Below are 18,150 nucleotides of genomic sequence, written 5' to 3'. Positions count from 1 at the left end.
GGCGCGCGTACGCGGAGGGCGGCGCGAAGCGGGGCAAACGGGGCGCGGTCCTCTTCGGCGCGTCCGGCGACCCGGCGGCGAACTCCATCAGCGAGGAGATGGACCGGCTGCTCACGGCGCGCTACGTCAAGAGCCGGTCGTGGCAGGACGACATGATGGCCATGTTCTTCTGCGCGGCGCAGAACGCGGGCGAGGGCGGCATGACCATGGCCTGCTGCTCCATGGACGGCCAGCAGGACCTCCAGTCCACGACGACCTTCTTCCTCGACAAGCCGCCCCCGGGCGCCGGCGCGAACGGCCGGGGCCTCGCGCGGAGCCCCGTGAGCTTCAACACGCACGAGAGCGTCAAGGGCGTCAAGCTCGTGCCGGACACGGACCGCTACTACAACAAAGCCATCTCCGACGTCGTCTCCGCGAAGCGGAAGAACGAGAACTACGTCGTGTCCGAGGAGCCGCCCGCGTCCAAGGGGGACGCGTGGAAGGGCGCGCGGCCGATGACGCGCGCGGTCAACCTCGACGACTAGCCGCCCGTTACCCCTCCCTGTCTGTCCGCGAGGGGGGTACGTGGGGGCGTCGGGTGGGAGTTCTTGGTTCGCGAGATCCCCGGAGCTCTCGAGAGCGCCGGCGGCCCGGGCCGTCGCAACATATCCCGCCGGCGGGATATAGGACGCGCTCCGCTTCTACGGCATCCCGGAGGGCCGCTTCCCCTACTTCGGCTAGGGCCCTAGGTCGTGCGCTGCAGGAGGAAAGCCTCGCGCTTGGGGAAAATCCGTCGCGCTAGTGCGCGCGGGCGTAGAGGGCCGTCGACGCGACGAGCAGCGCGGCCCAGAGGCCGAGGAACACGTCGAGGCGCCCGCCGTCGAGGTCCGTGGGCACCCAGGGCGGCGAAGCCGCGTTGGCCAGGACGACGGAACACCCGCCGAACAGGAAGCCCAGGGACACGGACACGAGCTCGATGGCGGAGCACAGCGACTTGGCCCGCGGCGGCGCGACGGCGTAGAAGTGCTCCATGGCGGCGACGCCCGCGAGGACCTCCGCCAGGCCCGAGAGCGAGAAGACGGGCACCTGCCACGCGACGCTCAGGAGCGTCGCTTTGGGCCCGCCGTCCGCGTAGCAGGGCGACGGCCGCGGCGCGTAGAGCCCCCGGCGCGCGAGGACGAGGCGCCGCCGCTCCAGCAGGGCGCCGAGGCCCAGGCACAGCGCCAGCACGCCCATGCCCGCGACGATGCGCCGCGTCGTCGTCACCGCGACGCCCCGCCGCCGGAGCGCGGGGAAGACGACGTCGTCGCAGACGGGCATGAGCGCGACGATGCAGCCCGAGTTGAAGACCGCCAGCGACGCGACGGGCACCCAGCCGTGCAAATTCAGCTGGCAGGCCTGGTTGAAGAGCGTCGTCGTCGTCTGCGCCTGCGCGCCCCAGAAGACGACGAGGAGGCAGAAGCACGGCGCGAGGTCCCGCAGCGACCGCACCATGTCGACGTCGTCGTCGTCGCGGCGGCCGCCCGCGCTCCGCCGCGCCGCGTCGAGGGACCCGCCGCGGAGCGCGTCGCCGAGCACGTGCACGACGACGACGAGCGGCGACCCCTCGGGCTCCTTCTTGACGAGGCCGCCGGACCGGGCCGCGAGCGCCGCCGCGGAGGCGCCGAGCACGGCCGTCGCGAGCGCCCAGGCCGGCAGGAAGCCGTAGGTCTGCGCGACGGAGACGCCCATCGTGAACGCGAGCGTCGAGCCCGCGTTCATCGCCGCGTAGAGTCGTCCGAAGTAGCGCTCGCGCGCGGCCTCGTCGGGCACCTGGTCCGCGCCCAGCGCCGACACGTTGGGCTTGGCGCTCCCGGCGCCGAAGGCGAGGACGAGCACCGACGCGTAGAAGAGCCACGGCGTCGGGTACGCGGCCGCGACGCAGAGGCCCGCCGCGCCGACGACGTAGACGGCGAACGCGCCCCGGACGGTGCGGTAGCGGCCGAGCCAGACATCCGCCACGAGGCCGCCGAGGAGCGGGCAGAGGTACGTCAGCGCGTTCCAGTTGCTGTAGCTCGCGTCGGCGACGACGCTGCTCTGCGCCAGGGCCCGCGTACTGTACATAATATATGTGCCGCTGAAGACGTACCACGCGAAGCGCTCGCAGAGCTGGTTCACGACGATGAGCGCCGTCGAATCGTGCGCCGCCGCGTCCTCCTCCTCCTCGAGCAGGCGGCCGCCCATTTCCGTGCAGCTTTTGCAGCACTGCGGAGGCCACTTACAGCACCCCCATGCTCCAATCGGCGAGTTTGCTGTCAAAGAGCAGGGCAACATCGTCCCCAAGGGGCAGCCATGCTGCGATGCGTCGCGCTCGCACTGGCCTGCGCGAGCTGTCGCGCGTCGCTCTTCGCGTCGCTCGTGGAGACGCACGACGACGACGCGCCGGCGGACCGCCGCGAGGCTGCGGCGACGCCGGAGGCGCCGCCGTCGAAGCGCGACGTGCTGGCCTGGCGCAGCCGCCTCGAGCGCAAGCGGGCCTGCGTGTCGTCGGGCGTCGGCGCCTTCTACCTCTACCACGCGCGCAAGGCCGCGGGCACGTCGCTGCGCGCCGCGCTGCAGCACGCGGCGAAGCGGTCGCGCGTGGACTACCTCGAGACCGAGGGCCTGTCCATCGACGCGCGGTTCCTGGGCCTCCGGTCCGTCATCACCGTCGTGTCGCTCCGGGACCCCGTGCGGCGCGTGCTGAGCATGTACTGGTACGAGCACGTCGGCTGGCACGACGGCGTCACCCACGACCACTCGAAGCTGCGCACGCTCCGGTCCTGGGCGGACGAGTGGGTCGAGGGCAGCGCCTGGAAGCGAGAGTTTGAAAAAAAGCACCCGGGCAACGTCTACGTCGAGGTGGAGAACTATTTCACGAAGATGCTCACGGGCTGGAACCGCGACGGCCGCGGCGAGGCGCTCGACGGAGCGTCGCTCGCGAGCGCGAAAGCCGCGCTCGACCGCTTCGACTTCGTGTTCATCGTCGAGCGGGGCCGGCGCGCGAACCACACGCGCCTCCTCTGGGACGCGCTGGGCTACGAGCTCCCGCTCACGTCGGAGCTCCGCGGCGACGAGTCGGCGAAGGCGCGGCTCCGGCCGAAGCTCGCGGCCGACGAGGCGGACGTCGTCCGGTTCCTGGAGGCGCGGAACGCGCTCGACGCGGCGCTCTACGCCTACGCCCTCGCGCTCGACGACGACCGCGTCGCGGCGTCCGCGGCGCCCGCGCTGCGGACCCGCGGCGAGAGGCCCCCGTGCGAGAAGCCGCCGCTCCGGCAGCTGAAGCCGAAGACGGGCATCTTCCGGCCGCCGGGCCATAAGCACTAGTGCCGGATTACTCGATCTCGATGACGTCGTCGCCCGCGAGGTCGACGACGGGCGGCGGCGGCGCGGCGGCCGGCGGGAAGTGCGCGCGGATGTCGGAGACGGCGTTCCGCCGCTGGCGGCTCCGCGGCGGCGCGGCGCCCGGCGCGCGCGGGGGCCGCGACGCCGGCGGCGGCCGCGGGCGCACGGCCGGCGGCCGCGCCGCCGGGTCCGGCGGCGCGAGCAGCGGGCCGGTCCCCCGCGTCGACCGCCAGCGCTCGGCGCGCGCGGCCCAGTCCGCGCGCTCCCCCGCGCTCGCCTTGGCGATCTTCGCCTCGACGATGCGGTCGACCATGTGCACGGGCGCGAGGACCGCGCTCGGCGGCACGTCCGCGCGGCACTCGGGGCACTGCCGCTTCGTCCGGAGCCAGTTGCTCAGGCACTCGCCGCACGCGGTGTGGCCGCAGGGCAGGCAGTGGCAGTAGGCGATGACGCCGCTGCAGATGACGCACTCGTAGTCCTCCTCCCACGCCGAGGACGTCGACGCGGCCTTGCGCTTCTTCGCGCTCGACATCGGCGCGTCCGACTTGGCCTTTCCGCCGTCGACGGACGCGCGCGCCTCGGACATCTCCGCGTCCTCGGCCGGCGGCGGCGCGGGGACCTTTTTGCGCACGGTGTAGGCGAACTCGGGCGCGTCCTTGACGAAGTTGAGCGACGCGCCGTCCCGCAGCTCGACGCGCTGGTCCTTTCGCGTGCCGACGCCGTCGACGCTCACGAGCGCCTCGTCGCGGCTCAGCGGCACGAGGAAGAGGCGGCCCGCCTCGAGGACGAGCCGCGCGTGGTTCCGGCTCACGTAGGACTCCGTGAACCGCACGATGCACCGGTCCCCGCGGCCGACGCTCAGCTCGCTGCGCCCGAGCGAGGGCACGGGGATCGTCAGGCGCGTCTCGTCCTGGGGGACCAGCTCGAAGGTGATCTTTTCCACGTCATCTGTGGCCATGGTCGTCTGGTGGCCCGGCCCCCGCGGCCCGCGCACGCAGGGGACGACGACGACGACCGATCGAGCTGGTTTGATCGGCGGACCGCTCGTCGTTTGCCTCGACCGCCAGCTTTGGCATCTCCTCGGCCGGGCCCAGGCCTGACGCGTCCCTGGACGCGTCGACGACGACAGGCTGACGACGCGTCCGTCGCGAGCTCGACGAACGGTGCGAGCCGGCGGTCGACCCCCGTCGACCGCTGTCGCCCAGCCCTCCTTGTCGTCCAGGTCGATCCCACGGAGCATGTCGACGTAGGTCGCGTCGGAGAGGGCCGGGCGCCGTCGGCGCGAGGTCGGGCTTGAGGCCGATGACGAGCAGCATGGACGTGAGGTGCGCGGAGACAGCGCCACGGTCCGTCTCTGCTGTCGATTCAGCTGGGGGCTGAAGACCGATGTCGAGGAACGTGAAAGACATCGTCGGGTCGGCGCAGGCGACGATGACGCCGCCTCGGTAGAGGCGCTTGTCATCATGAATTGGGACCCAGAGCTGTGTGTTGTCCTGAATTCCACACTGCACGAGCGCGTTGTACTTGTTACGGAGAGAAGTCTGCTGTCGACGCGGGCCTATTGACCGCGATGAAGAAGCAGGTTCGGCGCCGCTGGCGGCGGCATTTTTGGAAGGGCGAGCTCCGCGCGTCGCGACGGCGACTGATGGAATACGGCGAAACGTTCTTCGACTGGGTCGACGAGGTCAAGCTGCGGCTGGTCGACAAGGACATTTGCGTGTCCCACGTGCACGCGCGTTGCCAATGCCGCCAATTTTTCGGCTGTTCCGGCGCTAGTGCTTCGGTCCACGCCTCGGCTCACCTATCCGTAGAGACTCAGTTAGCCTACGGCGCGTGCGGTCGCGCCGACCTCTAGGGCGGTCTCCAGTCGCCCGCGATGCACTCGCGCGCGGTGCTCAGGGCAACGTTCCCTGAATGTTGCCGTCATCCGAGCCAATCTCGTTCAAAGTCGCGCGGTTTGGTGGCCGCCAGCGGCGCTTGCACCGCGCGGCGTGCAGCAAACCCGACGACAGCTGCAAACAGCCTTTGCAAAAGCCAACGCTGAGACGCGAGCACAAACCGCTGCGCCGATTGGCGCTGCATGGATTAACGAGGGACGCGCCACGTGGAGCACCAAAATAATGGAGCAGCTCTCGCTGCCCGCGACGAACCGCAAGCGCCTGATGTCGCCGCTTAACAACACGCCGCGCGCGGACCGGCCGGCGTCGCCGCCGCACCGCATCTCCTTCGGCGCGTCGCTCCACGACACGCTGCCGCGCGTGAGCGACCGGCGGCGGTCGACGGACCCCGTCGCCGCGCTCAAAGCGATAGAAACGAACGGCCCGCGGTCGGCCCGCGCGCATAAACCTCTCGCCGCGGAGCGCCTCGGGTCGCGGTCCGCGGGCAAGCTGCTCTCGGCCGCGCCGGCGCTCGCGCCGAGCCCGCGGCCGCTCCGCATGCCGGCGGTGGAGTCGCCGCGCGAGCTCTCGCGATCCGCGGGCGCGAGCCCGCGGGACTGGCGCTTCCCGGACCCGACGCCGCCGGTGCCCCGGTCCGCGCCGGGCGGCGACCGGTGCCCGCTGCCGCCGCCGGCGACGGCCTGCGTGACGCTCGGCGACTCGCCCGGCGCGTCGCCGACGTCCGCGTTGGTCCGGTCCAAGGGCACGAGCCGGCGCGCTTCCGCCTACCAGCCCCCCTCGGCGCGGTCCTCGCGCGCCGTGGCGGCGCGCCTCGACTTCGCGGACCTCGAGGGGCCCGCGGGCGCGGCGAGCCCGCCCGGCGGCGCCGCGCCGCCGCGGCTCTACGGCGAGACGCCGCCGCGCGACGGCGGGCGCACGCCGCCCCTGGAGCGCACGCGCCTCTTCCCGGCGCACGACACGCCGGGCGACGTGCCGTCCGTGCGCGTGCCGTCGCGCGACGACGGCGCGGGCCACTTCCCCTGGAGCCCGTCCGTGCTCTCGCCCGACTCCGCGCGGAGCCGCCGGTCGACCCTCAAGAAGCCGACGGAGGCGCGGCGGCCCGTGCCCGACCCGACGGCCTTCGACCTCGCCGCCTGCTCGCCCGACGGGTCGCGGAGCCGCACGCCGCCGAGCCCCTGCCCGCCGTCGCCCGCGCGCGAGCCCCCGTGGCGGCGGCGCCCGCCGCTGTCGCTCTCCGGCGACGACCTGGCCTTCCCGAGGTCGTCGGGCCGGCCGCCGGGTTCGCGGCCCGTCGCGTCGAGCCTCGACGCGACGAAGATCCTGCTGGAGCCGGGCGTCCAGGCGGACGACGCGCTGCGGTCCCGGTTGCCGTCGTCCGACGTCGACGAGGCGGAGCACGAGGACGACGCCGACGCGCTGCCGCGGCTCCGGCCCGAGGCGCGCCGGCTGCTGGGCGCCAACACGCAGAAGCGGCGGCGCGTGAAAAAGTCGCCCGCGAAGCCGCCGCGCGACGTCCGCCTCGCGCGCGACTTCGACCTCGTGGAGAAGCTCGGGTCGGGCACGTTCTCCGACGTCTGGCGCTGCCGCTTCAAGGCCGACGGCACCGAGTACGCCGTCAAGGTCGCGAAGCGGCCCTTCCGGAGCCGGCGCGCGCGCGACGCGGCGCTCGTCGAGGCGCGCGCGCTCCGCGCGCTCGAGGGCGTCGACCGCGTCATCGCCTTCCACTGCGCCTGGCAGGAGGGCGGCCACCTCCACTCGCAGCTCGAGCTCTGCGCGCTCGGGTCGTTGCGGCAGCTCGTCGACGCGCTCGACGACTCCGTCGCGGGCCTCGAGGAGGACCCCTACCTCTCGCGGCTCCTCGGCGACGCGGGCGACGCGCTGGCCCACGTCCGTGTGGGAAACACTGGCCCGGTCCAACTTCAAACCTCTCGGTCGCGTCGAGGTCGTTTCGGCCGATTTTTGGACGGATCGCGTTCTCTCGGCGCGTTCGTTTCAGACATGAGAGCAACGACGTCGAACTCGTGCAACATCATATGTGTGTTTCCTTAGGCTCACGTCCACGCGGCGGGCTTCGTGCACCTCGACGTGAAGCCGTCGAACCTATTGATCGCGGCGGACGGTGCGCTCAAGCTCGGCGACTTCGGCCTCGTCGCGCCCCTCGGCGAGCGGCCCGTCGACGGCGCCGAGGGCGACGACCGCTACCTGAGCGCCGAGTGCCTCCGCGGCGACCACGAGCACGCGGCGTCCGTCGACGTCTTCGCGCTCGGCATCTCGATCCTCGAGCTGTCGACGCGGCAGCCGCTGCCGGCGTCGGGCGACAAGTGGCACGCGCTGCGCCGCAACGGCGCGCCGCGGCTGCCGGCGGCGAGCGACGCCTTCGACGCGCTCGTCAAGCGGTGCATGGACGCGGACCCGCGGCGGCGGCCCGCCGCGGCGGAGCTCGCGAGCCACCCGCTGGCGTCGACCGCGGACTCGAAGGCGACGTGGCTCGCGCTCGCGGCCCGCGCCGCGCCCCCGCCGCCGACGACGCGCGACTCGCTCGATCTGCCGCCGCGGTCCTCGAAGTCCCTCGCGACGCCGTCCGGCGCCGGCTTCGCCTTCTTCTGAACGCCGCGCGCCCCGCGGCCCGGGCGCCCAAGTCTCCCGCCCCGGCGCGCAGCGACCCCGTGTATGCCCCCGATCTCCCGCTAGCTCGCCTTACCACCGGCCTTGGCCGCGGCCGCGCGGAGCGCGGCCGTGCAGGGGCAGGGCCCCTTGTCCTGGGAGCAGTAGACCGAGAGGCACACGGTGCAGACCCAGGCGCGGTCGAGCGTGTTCGGCGGGCTGCAGCAGAAGCAGGACACGCGGAAGTCCGCCTCCTCGAGGAACGGGAGGTTCAAACTCCTTCGGCAGGCCGCGTCGGCGGCGAACGTCGCGAGGGCCGACGCGAGCAGCTGGTCGAGCTTCGCCGGCGCCACGTGGAGGAAGACGCCGCCCGTGAGGTGCGCCGCCTGCTTCATGAGCGACGACGGCTTCGCCGCGAGCGACGCCGCGTCCACCACGACGCCGTAGCGGCTCGCGGCGAAGATTCCGTTCATCGTTGCGTTGTACTGCGCCGCGTCGTCGTCCGCGAGCTTGAGGAGCAGGAGGCGCGCGCCGCCGACGTCGGCGCCCGGCGGCGCGGCGGCGACGCGCTTCCGCGCGTAGCAGAGCGCCCGCGCGACCGCCGCGGCCGTCGCGGGCGCGTCGTCGCGGTCGCGCGCGGCCTCGGCGGCGTCGAGGAGCGCGCTCGCGAGCGCGCTGCCGGCGCCGCCGCCGGACCGCGGCGCCGCCGCGTAGCGCGTCGACCCGGGCAGCGCCGCGCAGCAGACGAACTCGCCGGAATGGTGGCACATGAGGTGGGCGTTGCGCAGCGCCAGGATCGCCTCGACGACGCGCCGGAACTCGGCGCCGCTCGACGACACAGCGGCGCGCGGCGACACCTCCACGACGACGCAGAGGAGCTCGCCGGTGGACGCGGCCATCGCGTCGCGCGCCGAGCGCTCGGTGCCGTCGCGACGCCGTCGCTGGTGCTCTCGATCTCCCCTTCACGATGGTGCTCTGAGAGAGGCAACATGAGACCGCTGCGCCGTGATGCGACGATGTTCCGATCGATAACTCGCCGCACTGCGTTCCTCAGTATCGTCGCAACTACCGCACATGCGCTCGAGATCCCGCGGAGCGCCCTGGCGACGATCCACGCCGGCAAGATCGCCGTCATCCCCGACTTCATGCCCATGGACGAGGTGCGCCTGATGCGGTGCGACGCGGCGAACCTCCACGCCGACGGCGTCTTCACGAACAACTACTCGACGGACCTCGCCGACGACCGCCAGGTGCTGCGGCTCAAGCCCTGGATGGACCGCGACGTCGGCCAAGGCGCCGCGCGGCTCCGGTTCACCGCGCGCATGGACGCGCTCCGCTGCGACCTGGCGGCGGCGCTCGACCGGCCGCGCCTCGCGGCTTCCGTGCCCCAGGAGTTCTCCTACAGCCGCTACGGGCCCGGCGCGTCGCTCGCGCGCCACATCGACGAACATCACGAGGAGCTCAAGGGCGTCTCCGGCTGGCGCGACGCCGGCCGCCGCAGCGTGTCCTGGCTCGTTTACCTCAACGAGGGCTGGGCCCCGTCCGACGGCGGCGCGCTGCGGTGCTACGAGCGCCTCGCGCCCGCGGGGGGGCGCGTGGGCGCGACGTTCGACGGCGACCTCCAGGTCGCGTGGCTCCGCGCCGACGGGGCCGGCGCCGAGCGGCCCGTGTTCCTGGACTCGCGGCTCGAGCCCGGCGGCGCCCACGGGCTCTGCGCCTTTTACGTGCTCGACGATGATTTCAGAAAAAGGTACGTGTCGCGCAAATTCCGCGCGAACCCGGCGCTCTTCGTCGCCGACGGCGGCACGGACGCCGTCGTCAAGGCGGCGCTCCTCGACGACCCGGACGCGCGGCGGCGCTTCGTGCGGCTCGAGCCGCTGAAGAGCCGCCTCCCCCTCGGGCCCGAGGCGCTCCACCCCCGGGAGTTCGCGCCGCGGGACGTCCTGCCGGCGGCGGGCACGCTCGTGCTCTTCGACTCGGTCACGCTGCCCCACGAGGTCCTCGCGACGAAGAGCCGGGAGCGCTTCGCCATCAGCGGCTGGTTCCACGAGGCGCAGCAGCCCCTCGTCGCGGGCACGTAACTTACCTCGGAGCCGCGACCCGGACGTCGCCGACGTAGTCGCGCGAACGTCGCCGCGCGGCGTAGACGCGCGTCGCGCTCGGCTCGCGCGGGGACGCCTGCGACTGGCCCCGCCCCGCGGCCAGGAAAGGTTCGATCGAGGCGTACATCGCAAACTCGGTTCGCATGTTCGGGTTTTGCGGACTCGGCACCGGAGTGATTTATGGTGCTTTACATCTTTCGATGAATTCGTGATCGTGGATGACTGGACTCTGGGCACCTTGGACACGACATGCTCCTTTTTGCGCTGTGTGGGGGAGCCAACGATCCTTCCCAGCCACAAGTGTGGGTTGCATGTATGACTTAAAGGAACTCTCGGCATGTTTGACGTTGTGATTGTAATACTCGTCCACGTTCCTCAATGCACGTGGACGGACGACAAAAAAATCGGTGTGTACGATATTTCCGGTACAGTGGCTTGTACAAGGCCGCGAGTAACAGTCTGTGAAAATACCATCGACACCCGGGTCTTGCATGGTCTGCACCAGCCATGTCTCGTCCCGAATAATGACGTCTGGGTTTAGACGAACGACCCAATCGTAACCATTGAACCACCCCTTGCGAACCGCCGTTGTCAATGCTAAAATAGCACCCTCTTGGTACCCAGGATTTGTATACAACTCGACACGCACTCGGTTCGGACCAAATAAGGATACGATGTCTTGTGTGGGTGCCGTTGTTGTGAAAAATAAAACATCGGAACTACCCAACAACGTCGGGCTGCGAGTCAAGGCTTCTGGCCAGCAATTTTGTAAAGATGTGTTGTGTAACTCTGACATGTGCGTGGCGATGAATATCAAGGTTTTGGACTTTTCATTTGAATGCCCCCGCGACCGCTTAGCCACCTCCAGTATCGTCGCACGTGTCGCCTCCCGCGCCGTCGCCGCTCCTACGGCGGCCCGGTCGGGCACCTCGCGCCGTGCCTCCGCGATCGGGCGCCGCGTCTCCACCGCGGCCGCCGCCTCCTCGCGCCGCGTCTCCATCTCCCGAGCCGCCTCCCGCGCCGTCGCCGCCTCCACGGCGGCCCGGTCGGGCACCTCGCGCCGTGCCTCCGCGATCGGGCGCCGCGTCTCCACCGCGGCCGCCGCCTCCTCGCGCCGCGTCTCGTCGTCGTCGTCGTCGTCGTCGCGGTGCGTGATCGGGCGCTCCTCCTTTCGCAGTCCGCGTGCGATCTTCCGCTCCTCGCGGACGACGAATTCGACCACGTCCCGCTCCGCCGCGCGGATGCCGAGCTCGCGGCTGTGCTGATCGAGCGTGATCAACAAGATGGCTGTCCAAGCGAACATCAGAGCGATGAGCAAGGCGCCACACAACAGGCGGCGAACCCGACATTTCATGGTTGGCGACGACCGGCGACTCAGTGCGAAATGTCGATGTCTTCGCGCGCTTGGCGGATGATGAGCTGCCGCCGGACGTCGTCGACTCGAGTCGCTCGAGCCCGTCCCGCTGACAACCGCAACGAGCCCTCTTCGCCACTCGACCCCGCGGTTCCTCCCGGAGGACCTCTCCTACGCTAGAGACGCATTCAGGCAAAGAGCGATCGTCGACTCGGAGGCTCCCGACCGAGCTGACCTTGACGCGTCTCGGAGCTGAGGCATGAGCTGATTGCCACAGGGCCGCCTCACATAGACGGGTGTCGCGCGGCCCCGGCGCGACGCGAGCCGCGCAAATTACTCCCAGGTCGCGTCGCCGTCGACGACGACGATCTCCTCGTCGCCGCGGGGCCAGTCCTCGCCCGGCCCGGGCACGAACGCGCGGCCCGGCGGCGGCCGCGGCGGCCGCTTCTTCTTCGCCTTCGCCCGCTTCGACTTCTTCGTCTTCGGCGACCCGGCGGGGAGCGCGACGGCCTCGGGCGGCGGCGCCTTGGGGCTCCGGCGCTCCGTCGCCGTGGGGCTCAGATTCACAGTGGTGCCGCCGACGCGCACGCCCGCGCGCGCCGGCGACGACGTCTCGGACGCGGGCGACGGCGGCGGCGGCGCCGGGAGCGTGGGCGTGTGCTGCGGCGGCGGCGGCGGCGCGCCGTCGGCGAAGATGCCCGGCGTCGCCGCGAGGCCGTGGAACTTCGTCGGCGTGCTCGGCCCCTGCTCGAGCCTCAGCCGCTGCGCGAGCACGGACCGGCGCTGGTAGATGACGGACTGGCGCTTCTTGATCCGGCCCCGCGTGAAGGCGCCCTCCACGAGGTGGAGCAGCACGCGCGGCGACACGCGCTTCCGCTCGTAGCGCTCGATCATCGCGTCGATCTCGGCGGACGGCTTCGACGGCTTGTGCTCGCGGAAGAAGGCGTGGATGGCGACGCGGCTCGCGGACTCGACGACGGCGAGGTGCTCGTGACCGTCGAAGAAGTGCTTCCCGCCGGGCGACAGCTGGCCGCCGCCGCCGTAGCCGCCCGGGCCCTCGTCGTCGCTGAAGGCGTCGGCGCTCTCCGGCCCGCGGAAGGCGTCCGTGCAGGAGCAGGCGCACTGGTTGAGTACGCTGGAAGCCATCATGCTTCGAAGGAGCGCCGCGGCGGCGCGCGCTCGATGGTTCGAGGCTGGCTTCAGATGGGCAGCATAATATCGTCGCAAATTTGGCCGCTACATTGACCTTCAAGGTGAAGCATTGTACTTTCGAAGCACTCGGGCATGGCGTCGTGATGGCCGGGCTGCCGCGATGATCCGTTTGCTCGCGCTCCTCGTCGCGGCGCGCGCCGAGCTCCTGTCGCTCGAGGTCTTCGTCGACGGCGTCGCGGAGCGCCTGGTCTTCGACCGCTGCGCGAGCGACCTCGAGCTGCTCAACGTCGCGCTGCCCTTCCTCTACCGCGGGGACCGGGCCCTCGCGCAGACGGGCGGCACGCAGGCCCTGTCCCAGAGCGAGGCGCTCGTCGCGCACATGCGGGCCCTGCAGCGCGACGCCGGCGGCGACCCGTGCGACCGGCCCGAGGCCCCGGCCGACGAGCTGCCCCTCGTCTGGAACTGGGCCGACCTGCGCGCCGTCGCGGCGCGCGGCGCGCCCAGGGTGCTGCTGAACTTCGGCGGCGGCGCCGCGAACGACTACCACGGCTTCGACCCGCGCTTCGCGGGCTACGTCGGCGTCGAGGGCCCGTCGCAGGGCAGGACAAGAGAGCGAAATTCCCAACTTCAAAGGCTCCGATCTCGGCCGGTTTCCACTCGTTTCGGCTGATCTTTGGACGAGCGATCATCCCTCGGAACGGCCTCGAAGCGTGGATGCTTTTTACGGAACGCGCGCGCGCGGAAACTTCACGTTGAAGTGACGTTGAATCTCTCTTGTCCCGCCCAGGCCCGTCGGACGCGGACGGCCACGACTACGGCTTCTGCCGCGACGGCGTCGAGTCCTGCGGGACGCCCTGGTGCCTCTGCGCCGACCTCGCCGCCGGCCCCCTGCCGCTGCCCGACGGCTCCGTCGACGGCGTGGTCTCGGACCACACGTTCGAGCACATCAAGTACGAGCACTGGCCGAGGCTGCTCGCCGAGTTCCACCGCGTGCTCAAGGTCGGCGCGCTGCTCCGCGTCGCCGTGCCGGACTACCACGCGCCGGGCGACGTGCGCCTGGCGTTCTGGGACGACGCGGAGCGGCGGCTCCAGGCGACGCGCGACGGGCACCACGCGCTGACGAACTTCGTCGACATGCGGCCGATCCTCGACGCGTCGCCCTTCGCAGTCTACTGGCTCCACTACTTCGACGGGTCGCGCCTGGACCGGCCGCCGCGGCCCGAGGACGACCTGCCCTTCGTGCGCGTGCCCGTCGACTACGCGCGCGGCTTCGTGAAGCGGACGCTCGACCACCCGGGCAACAACATCACGTCCGTCGTCGTGGACCTCATCAAGGTCGCATAATTGCGGTAGCATAGCTCGGAGCCGGCTCGCCCGGCGAAGACCAGCTCTGGCCACGCGCCGGCAGCGGAGCTGCGGTGGAGCAGGTATGTGCAGGGGTCTTTAGGCGAGGAAGGGCGTTCGGTCCCGGAGGTCGTCGGCGACGGTGCAGCGGCCGAGGAGGTCGCCGCGGCCCGCGTTCGCGGGGTTGCGGAGCGCGACGCACGGGATGCCCGCGGCCAGCGCGGCCTCGATGCCGCTCGGCGAGTCCTCGACGCAGACGCAGTCCAGCGGGTCCACGCCGAGCTTCGCCGCCGCGTAGAGGTAGGGCTCGGGCGACGGCTTGTGCTCCGCGGGCTCCGCGTCGTCGCCGGCCACGACGAACGCGACCTCGAGCCCCCAGCGCGCGAGGCAGCCCTCGATGTAGGCCCGGAGGCCCGACGAGACGATGGCGCAGGGCACGCCGGCGTCGCCGAGCGCCTCCAGGAGCTCGCGCGCGCCGGCCGTGAGCGCGACGTCGGCGAAGAACGCCTCGGACGTCGCGCGCGCGCGGAGGTCGGCGAGCACCGCCGGCTCGCAGGCGCCCGTCAGGTAGTCGACGATCCACTCCGTGCTGTGGCCCACGCAGTGGTCCATCCAGCGGTCGACGTCGCACTCGACGCCGCACGCAGCGACGAAGCGCTTGCGGTGCGCCTCCTCGGACTGCGCGAGGGAGCCGTCGAAGTCGAAGAGCACGGCGCGCGGCGGGGTGCCAGTTTTCGCTGTGGCGCCGAGGCACATCGTTGCGAGCGTGAAGAGACGCGAGTAGAGAAACAGGGGCCTGATTCGTGAGAGGTGACGCGGCTGCGAGCGTGAAGAGACGCGAGTAGAGAAACAGGGGCCTGATTCGTGAGAGGTGACGCGGCTCATCGGGCTGTGAAATCTCACAGCTCTGAGCTCTGATGGGCAAACATCGAGAGCTGAAGCTGACGTTGACGCGCAACCGCCAGACTTAACGCCAGACCAGGTGCGGCCCCGAGTCGAGCCCCAACGCCACGCCGATCAGCGCCGGGTTCGCCGTGACGAGGTTCGCCATGTGCGCGAGCAAGAACGACCACAGCTCCTTCGTGAAGAGGTAGTGCGACGCGACCATGAGCGTCATGGGAAACGCCCAGACCAGCGTCAGCAGAAATGCCACGTCGCCGACGTGCTCACGAAGGAGGATCGCCATGGAGAGCACGTACCAGACCGCGTAGCCCGCCGACAAGCGAAACATCTTCCCGAGCAGCGAGGGCGGTTTCGCGAGGGCCTCGTCCATGCGCTCGAGCGAGCCGCGCCGCCGCGCCTTCACCCGCACCAGGCCGCCCGTGTTCGTCGGCGCGTGCTCGCAGGCCACGCGCGCCGCGGCGAAGAGCGCGACGGCCCAGGGCTCGGGGGTCCGCAGATACCACGCGCCGTTGAGGAAGAGGAGCGTGTGCCACACGTCGCTGTCGAGCTCGGAGAATATCCAATGCCTCGTCTCCTTGACGACGCAGGCGTTGAGGCCGTGGGCCAGCTCGCAGAGGCAGCAGCGGATCGTCGTAAGGCGCTGCGCGTCGTCGCCGTAGGCCGTCGCGAGGGCGACGGCCGCCAGCGAGCAGGGGCCCCAGCACGCGACGTAGATTGCCGCGGTCGTGGCGATCGCGGCGTAGGTCCAGGGCGTCTCGTCGCGTCCCTGCTTGTCGAGGGCGCCGAAGGACTCGCCGCGGTGCAGGAGGTGGCTCGCGGACGCGAGGAGCCTCGACTTGCGCCGTGGGCTCTCCACGTCGAGCGAGGCAGCGCGCGGGCTCTCCACGTCGAGCGTGGCATTTCGCTCGACGTCGCGCCGTGGGCTCTCCACGCCAGGCGAGGCCGCGCGCTCGACGTCGCGCGCGGCGTCGACGGCCAGGGGATTCGACGCGCTGCCCGAGGATTTTAGGCTGCCTTCCATGCTGCTTTAATCACTTCTTTAATCGAGGCCAAAAGGTCAAGCACATCTTCAACCAAATTTACAGCCCGCCCGTGAACACGTCCAGGGTCGAGTCGAGGTCCGGCGGCGCCGGCGGGAGCCAGACGTTGTACTTGTACCAGCGCACGACGAACTGGGCGAAGAAGACGCCGACCGCGATGACCGCGCCGACGTACGCGGCCTCGAAGGCCTGCGGGTCCGCCCGGTACCAGCCCTTGACCTTCTCCAGCACGACGCCCTGGTCCCGCTTGTCGTCCGGGTCGAGGAACGGCGCGTCGAGGTCGAAGGCCTCGGCCTCGGGTCCCGCGTCGTCGGGCGCGTCGGCGCGGCCCGCCCAATACTGGTCGCCGTAGTCGAACAGCAGCTCCTCGCCCGCGTCCACGTCCCGCGCGGCGAAGAAGTCGATCACCGGCGGCCGCCGCGACGCGCAGTAGCGCACGACGTTCGCGGCGTCGCCGCCGCCGTGGTTCAGCAACGCCGGCGTGAAGGTTTCCGCGTCCGCCGCCGCGCGGCCGTCGAGGTAGAGGTCGCCGTCGACGCGCACGACGTACTCGGGCACGGCCGCGCCGCCGTAGCGCGCCTCGTAGTCGTCGCCCGTCAGCGCGTCGCCCGCGTAGGTCCCGAGGAACGCGCCCGCGGCGATCTTCGTCGCGGCGAACGCGCCGCGCCCTTTGCCCGGCGACTCGCGGACGTCGACGGCCGACGCGCCGGCCGCGGGCGCCGTCTCGCGCCGGTAGCGCACGTCCCACTGCAGCGCGACGCGCCCGTCGTAGATCGACAGCCGCACACCGCCGACGTCGAGCTCCGTCGAGTCCATGCGGATTGTTGTGGGTTGCCGCCGCCGCGGACGCGCGAGCCGCTGCGCTGGCGTGATCAGCGCGCTGGTAATCCATGCCAGCGCGGCGGCGAGCAGCGCTCGGAGCGCCATCGCAGCGATCGCGTTGCTAGCAGGCGGCGCGTGTCGGCGCGAGGCGCAGCAGGCTCCTGCACGCCGCGGCCGCGGAGAGCTCCTCAACCAAGTCCTCAACACTGCAACTTGAAGGCCTCGACGCGCCGTATAGCCCTCAACTGCGCGCGCGAAACGTCGGAGTAGTGAATAGGACTCGCACGAATCGCATCTCGACGCAGTACGCAAAAAGACCGACCATGCGCTGCCTCCTCGCACTGCTTGTGGCCCTGACGCCGGTGCATGCCTTCATGAGCGGACGGGCGCCGCGGCGCACGAGCCCTTACCCGGCGTCCATTGACAAGGGAGTGCTCCTTCGCGCTGCTCGTGTGGAAACGCGACGCAACTGACTCCGTCGCTGGACGCGCGACGAAACCGACGCCGTCGATCCGTAGGCGCCGTCCGCTCGTCGCCGGACGACTTCGACATCGACAAGCTCGCGGCGTCCCTCGAGAACCCGGACGAGGCCAAGAAGGAGCTGCCGGACATGAAGGATCAGACGGCCGTGGACAAGATGCTCGACGATGCCATAAGCGAGGACGACCCCTTCGGCGGCGTCCCGCGCGCGTCCCTCGACGACCTCTTCCCCCAGTGAGGGAGTAAACCCGCGCTCTTAGCCCCCGTCGACCCTAGGGCGCGGAGAAGTCGCCGTCGACGTAGGACGCGACGACGGCCGGCGCGAACTCGTGCAGCTTCAGGTCCATGTGCGTGAGCATTTTGGCCTGCTCCGCGGAGATGGGCTTGTTTTTGCTCGCGACGCGGAAGTTGTCGATGAGCACGAGCTTCGAGTCCTGGACCTCGACGGGCATGTCCATCTTCTTGAAGACCGCGAGCATGGACACGGGGTACTTCGCGACGTCGAGGTCGCCCTTCTCGAGGACGACGTGCTCGTCCGGGACGAAGCCCGCGGTCGCGAACTCGGGCGCGCGGCAGCCCTCGAGGGCGGCGACGATGGCGGCCCGCGGCGCGTCCGTCGCGATCAGCGCGTGGCCGCCCTTCAGGGCCCCGGAGAGCTGCGAGATGGCGGGTTTCAGCTCGTTCTCCTCGCAGTCGCCCAGGGCGACCTTCATGAGCGTCTGCTTCCCGAGGAAGAGGGCGCTGTCGCCGGGCAGGGACGTGCGCAGCGCTTTGAACTGCGTCGGCCGCGAGTGCTCGTCGATCTCGACGACGAAGAGGTTCGGCCGCGCCTCGACGCCCTGGCGCAGCTTGTCGACGTACTGGCTCCGGCCGGCGCTCGGCGCCTTCTTCTTCACCTTCGTGAGCGACACCTTCTTCGCGCGCTTGCTGACGGGCATCTTGGCGACGTCGGACGGCGGCGCGAGGCGACGCTGGCAGCCGAGCACGACGGGCGATGGGCTCGAACAAAGCTAGGACGACGGTGCCCTCAACATCTCCTCAACACGCGAAGCTGCCCGACGATTATCGCAGCCCGCGGGCATGGTCTGCGCGTCCTTGACGGCCCTCGG

The 18,150-nt window shown here is 70.9% G+C and overlaps 4 protein-coding genes across 4 annotated transcripts; 1 reads left to right on the top strand and 3 right to left on the bottom strand.

Moving 5' to 3' along the window:
* Positions 1-777: 777 nt before the first annotated feature.
* On the bottom strand, positions 778-2,202 carry AURANDRAFT_64199 (hypothetical protein; the record flags this gene model as incomplete). Its single annotated transcript, XM_009038693.1, has 1 exon — positions 778-2,202. One exon carries the CDS (start codon positions 2,200-2,202, stop codon positions 778-780), a length of 1,425 nt encoding a protein of 474 aa, XP_009036941.1.
* Positions 2,203-2,310: 108 nt separating this feature from the next.
* Positions 2,311-9,925, top strand: AURANDRAFT_71641 (hypothetical protein; the record flags this gene model as incomplete). Its single annotated transcript, XM_009038839.1, has 6 exons — positions 2,311-3,251; positions 3,365-3,755; positions 4,158-4,235; positions 5,472-7,127; positions 7,290-7,819; positions 8,899-9,925. 6 exons carry the CDS (start codon positions 2,311-2,313, stop codon positions 9,923-9,925), a joined length of 4,623 nt encoding a protein of 1,540 aa, XP_009037087.1.
* A 1,708-nt stretch (positions 9,926-11,633) lies between these two features.
* AURANDRAFT_64197 (hypothetical protein) lies at positions 11,634-12,446 on the bottom strand (the record flags this gene model as incomplete). Its single annotated transcript, XM_009038692.1, has 1 exon — positions 11,634-12,446. The coding sequence occupies one exon, from the start codon at positions 12,444-12,446 to the stop codon at positions 11,634-11,636; it is 813 nt and encodes a 270-aa protein (XP_009036940.1).
* A 1,449-nt stretch (positions 12,447-13,895) lies between these two features.
* Positions 13,896-17,754, bottom strand: AURANDRAFT_64196 (hypothetical protein; the record flags this gene model as incomplete). The annotated part of the gene is made up of 4 exons (XM_009038691.1): positions 13,896-14,592; positions 14,804-15,529; positions 15,783-16,619; positions 17,348-17,754. The coding sequence occupies 4 exons, from the start codon at positions 17,752-17,754 to the stop codon at positions 13,896-13,898; spliced, it is 2,667 nt and encodes an 888-aa protein (XP_009036939.1).
* Between the last annotated feature and the right edge of the window lie 396 nt (positions 17,755-18,150).

This window comes from Aureococcus anophagefferens, assembly GCF_000186865.1.
Source record: "Aureococcus anophagefferens unplaced genomic scaffold AURANscaffold_9, whole genome shotgun sequence".
NCBI classification, from domain to species: Eukaryota; class Pelagophyceae; order Pelagomonadales; family Pelagomonadaceae; genus Aureococcus; species Aureococcus anophagefferens.
Note: the sequence above shows the minus strand (reverse complement) of the source record. Positions and strands in the feature narration are given on the sequence as shown.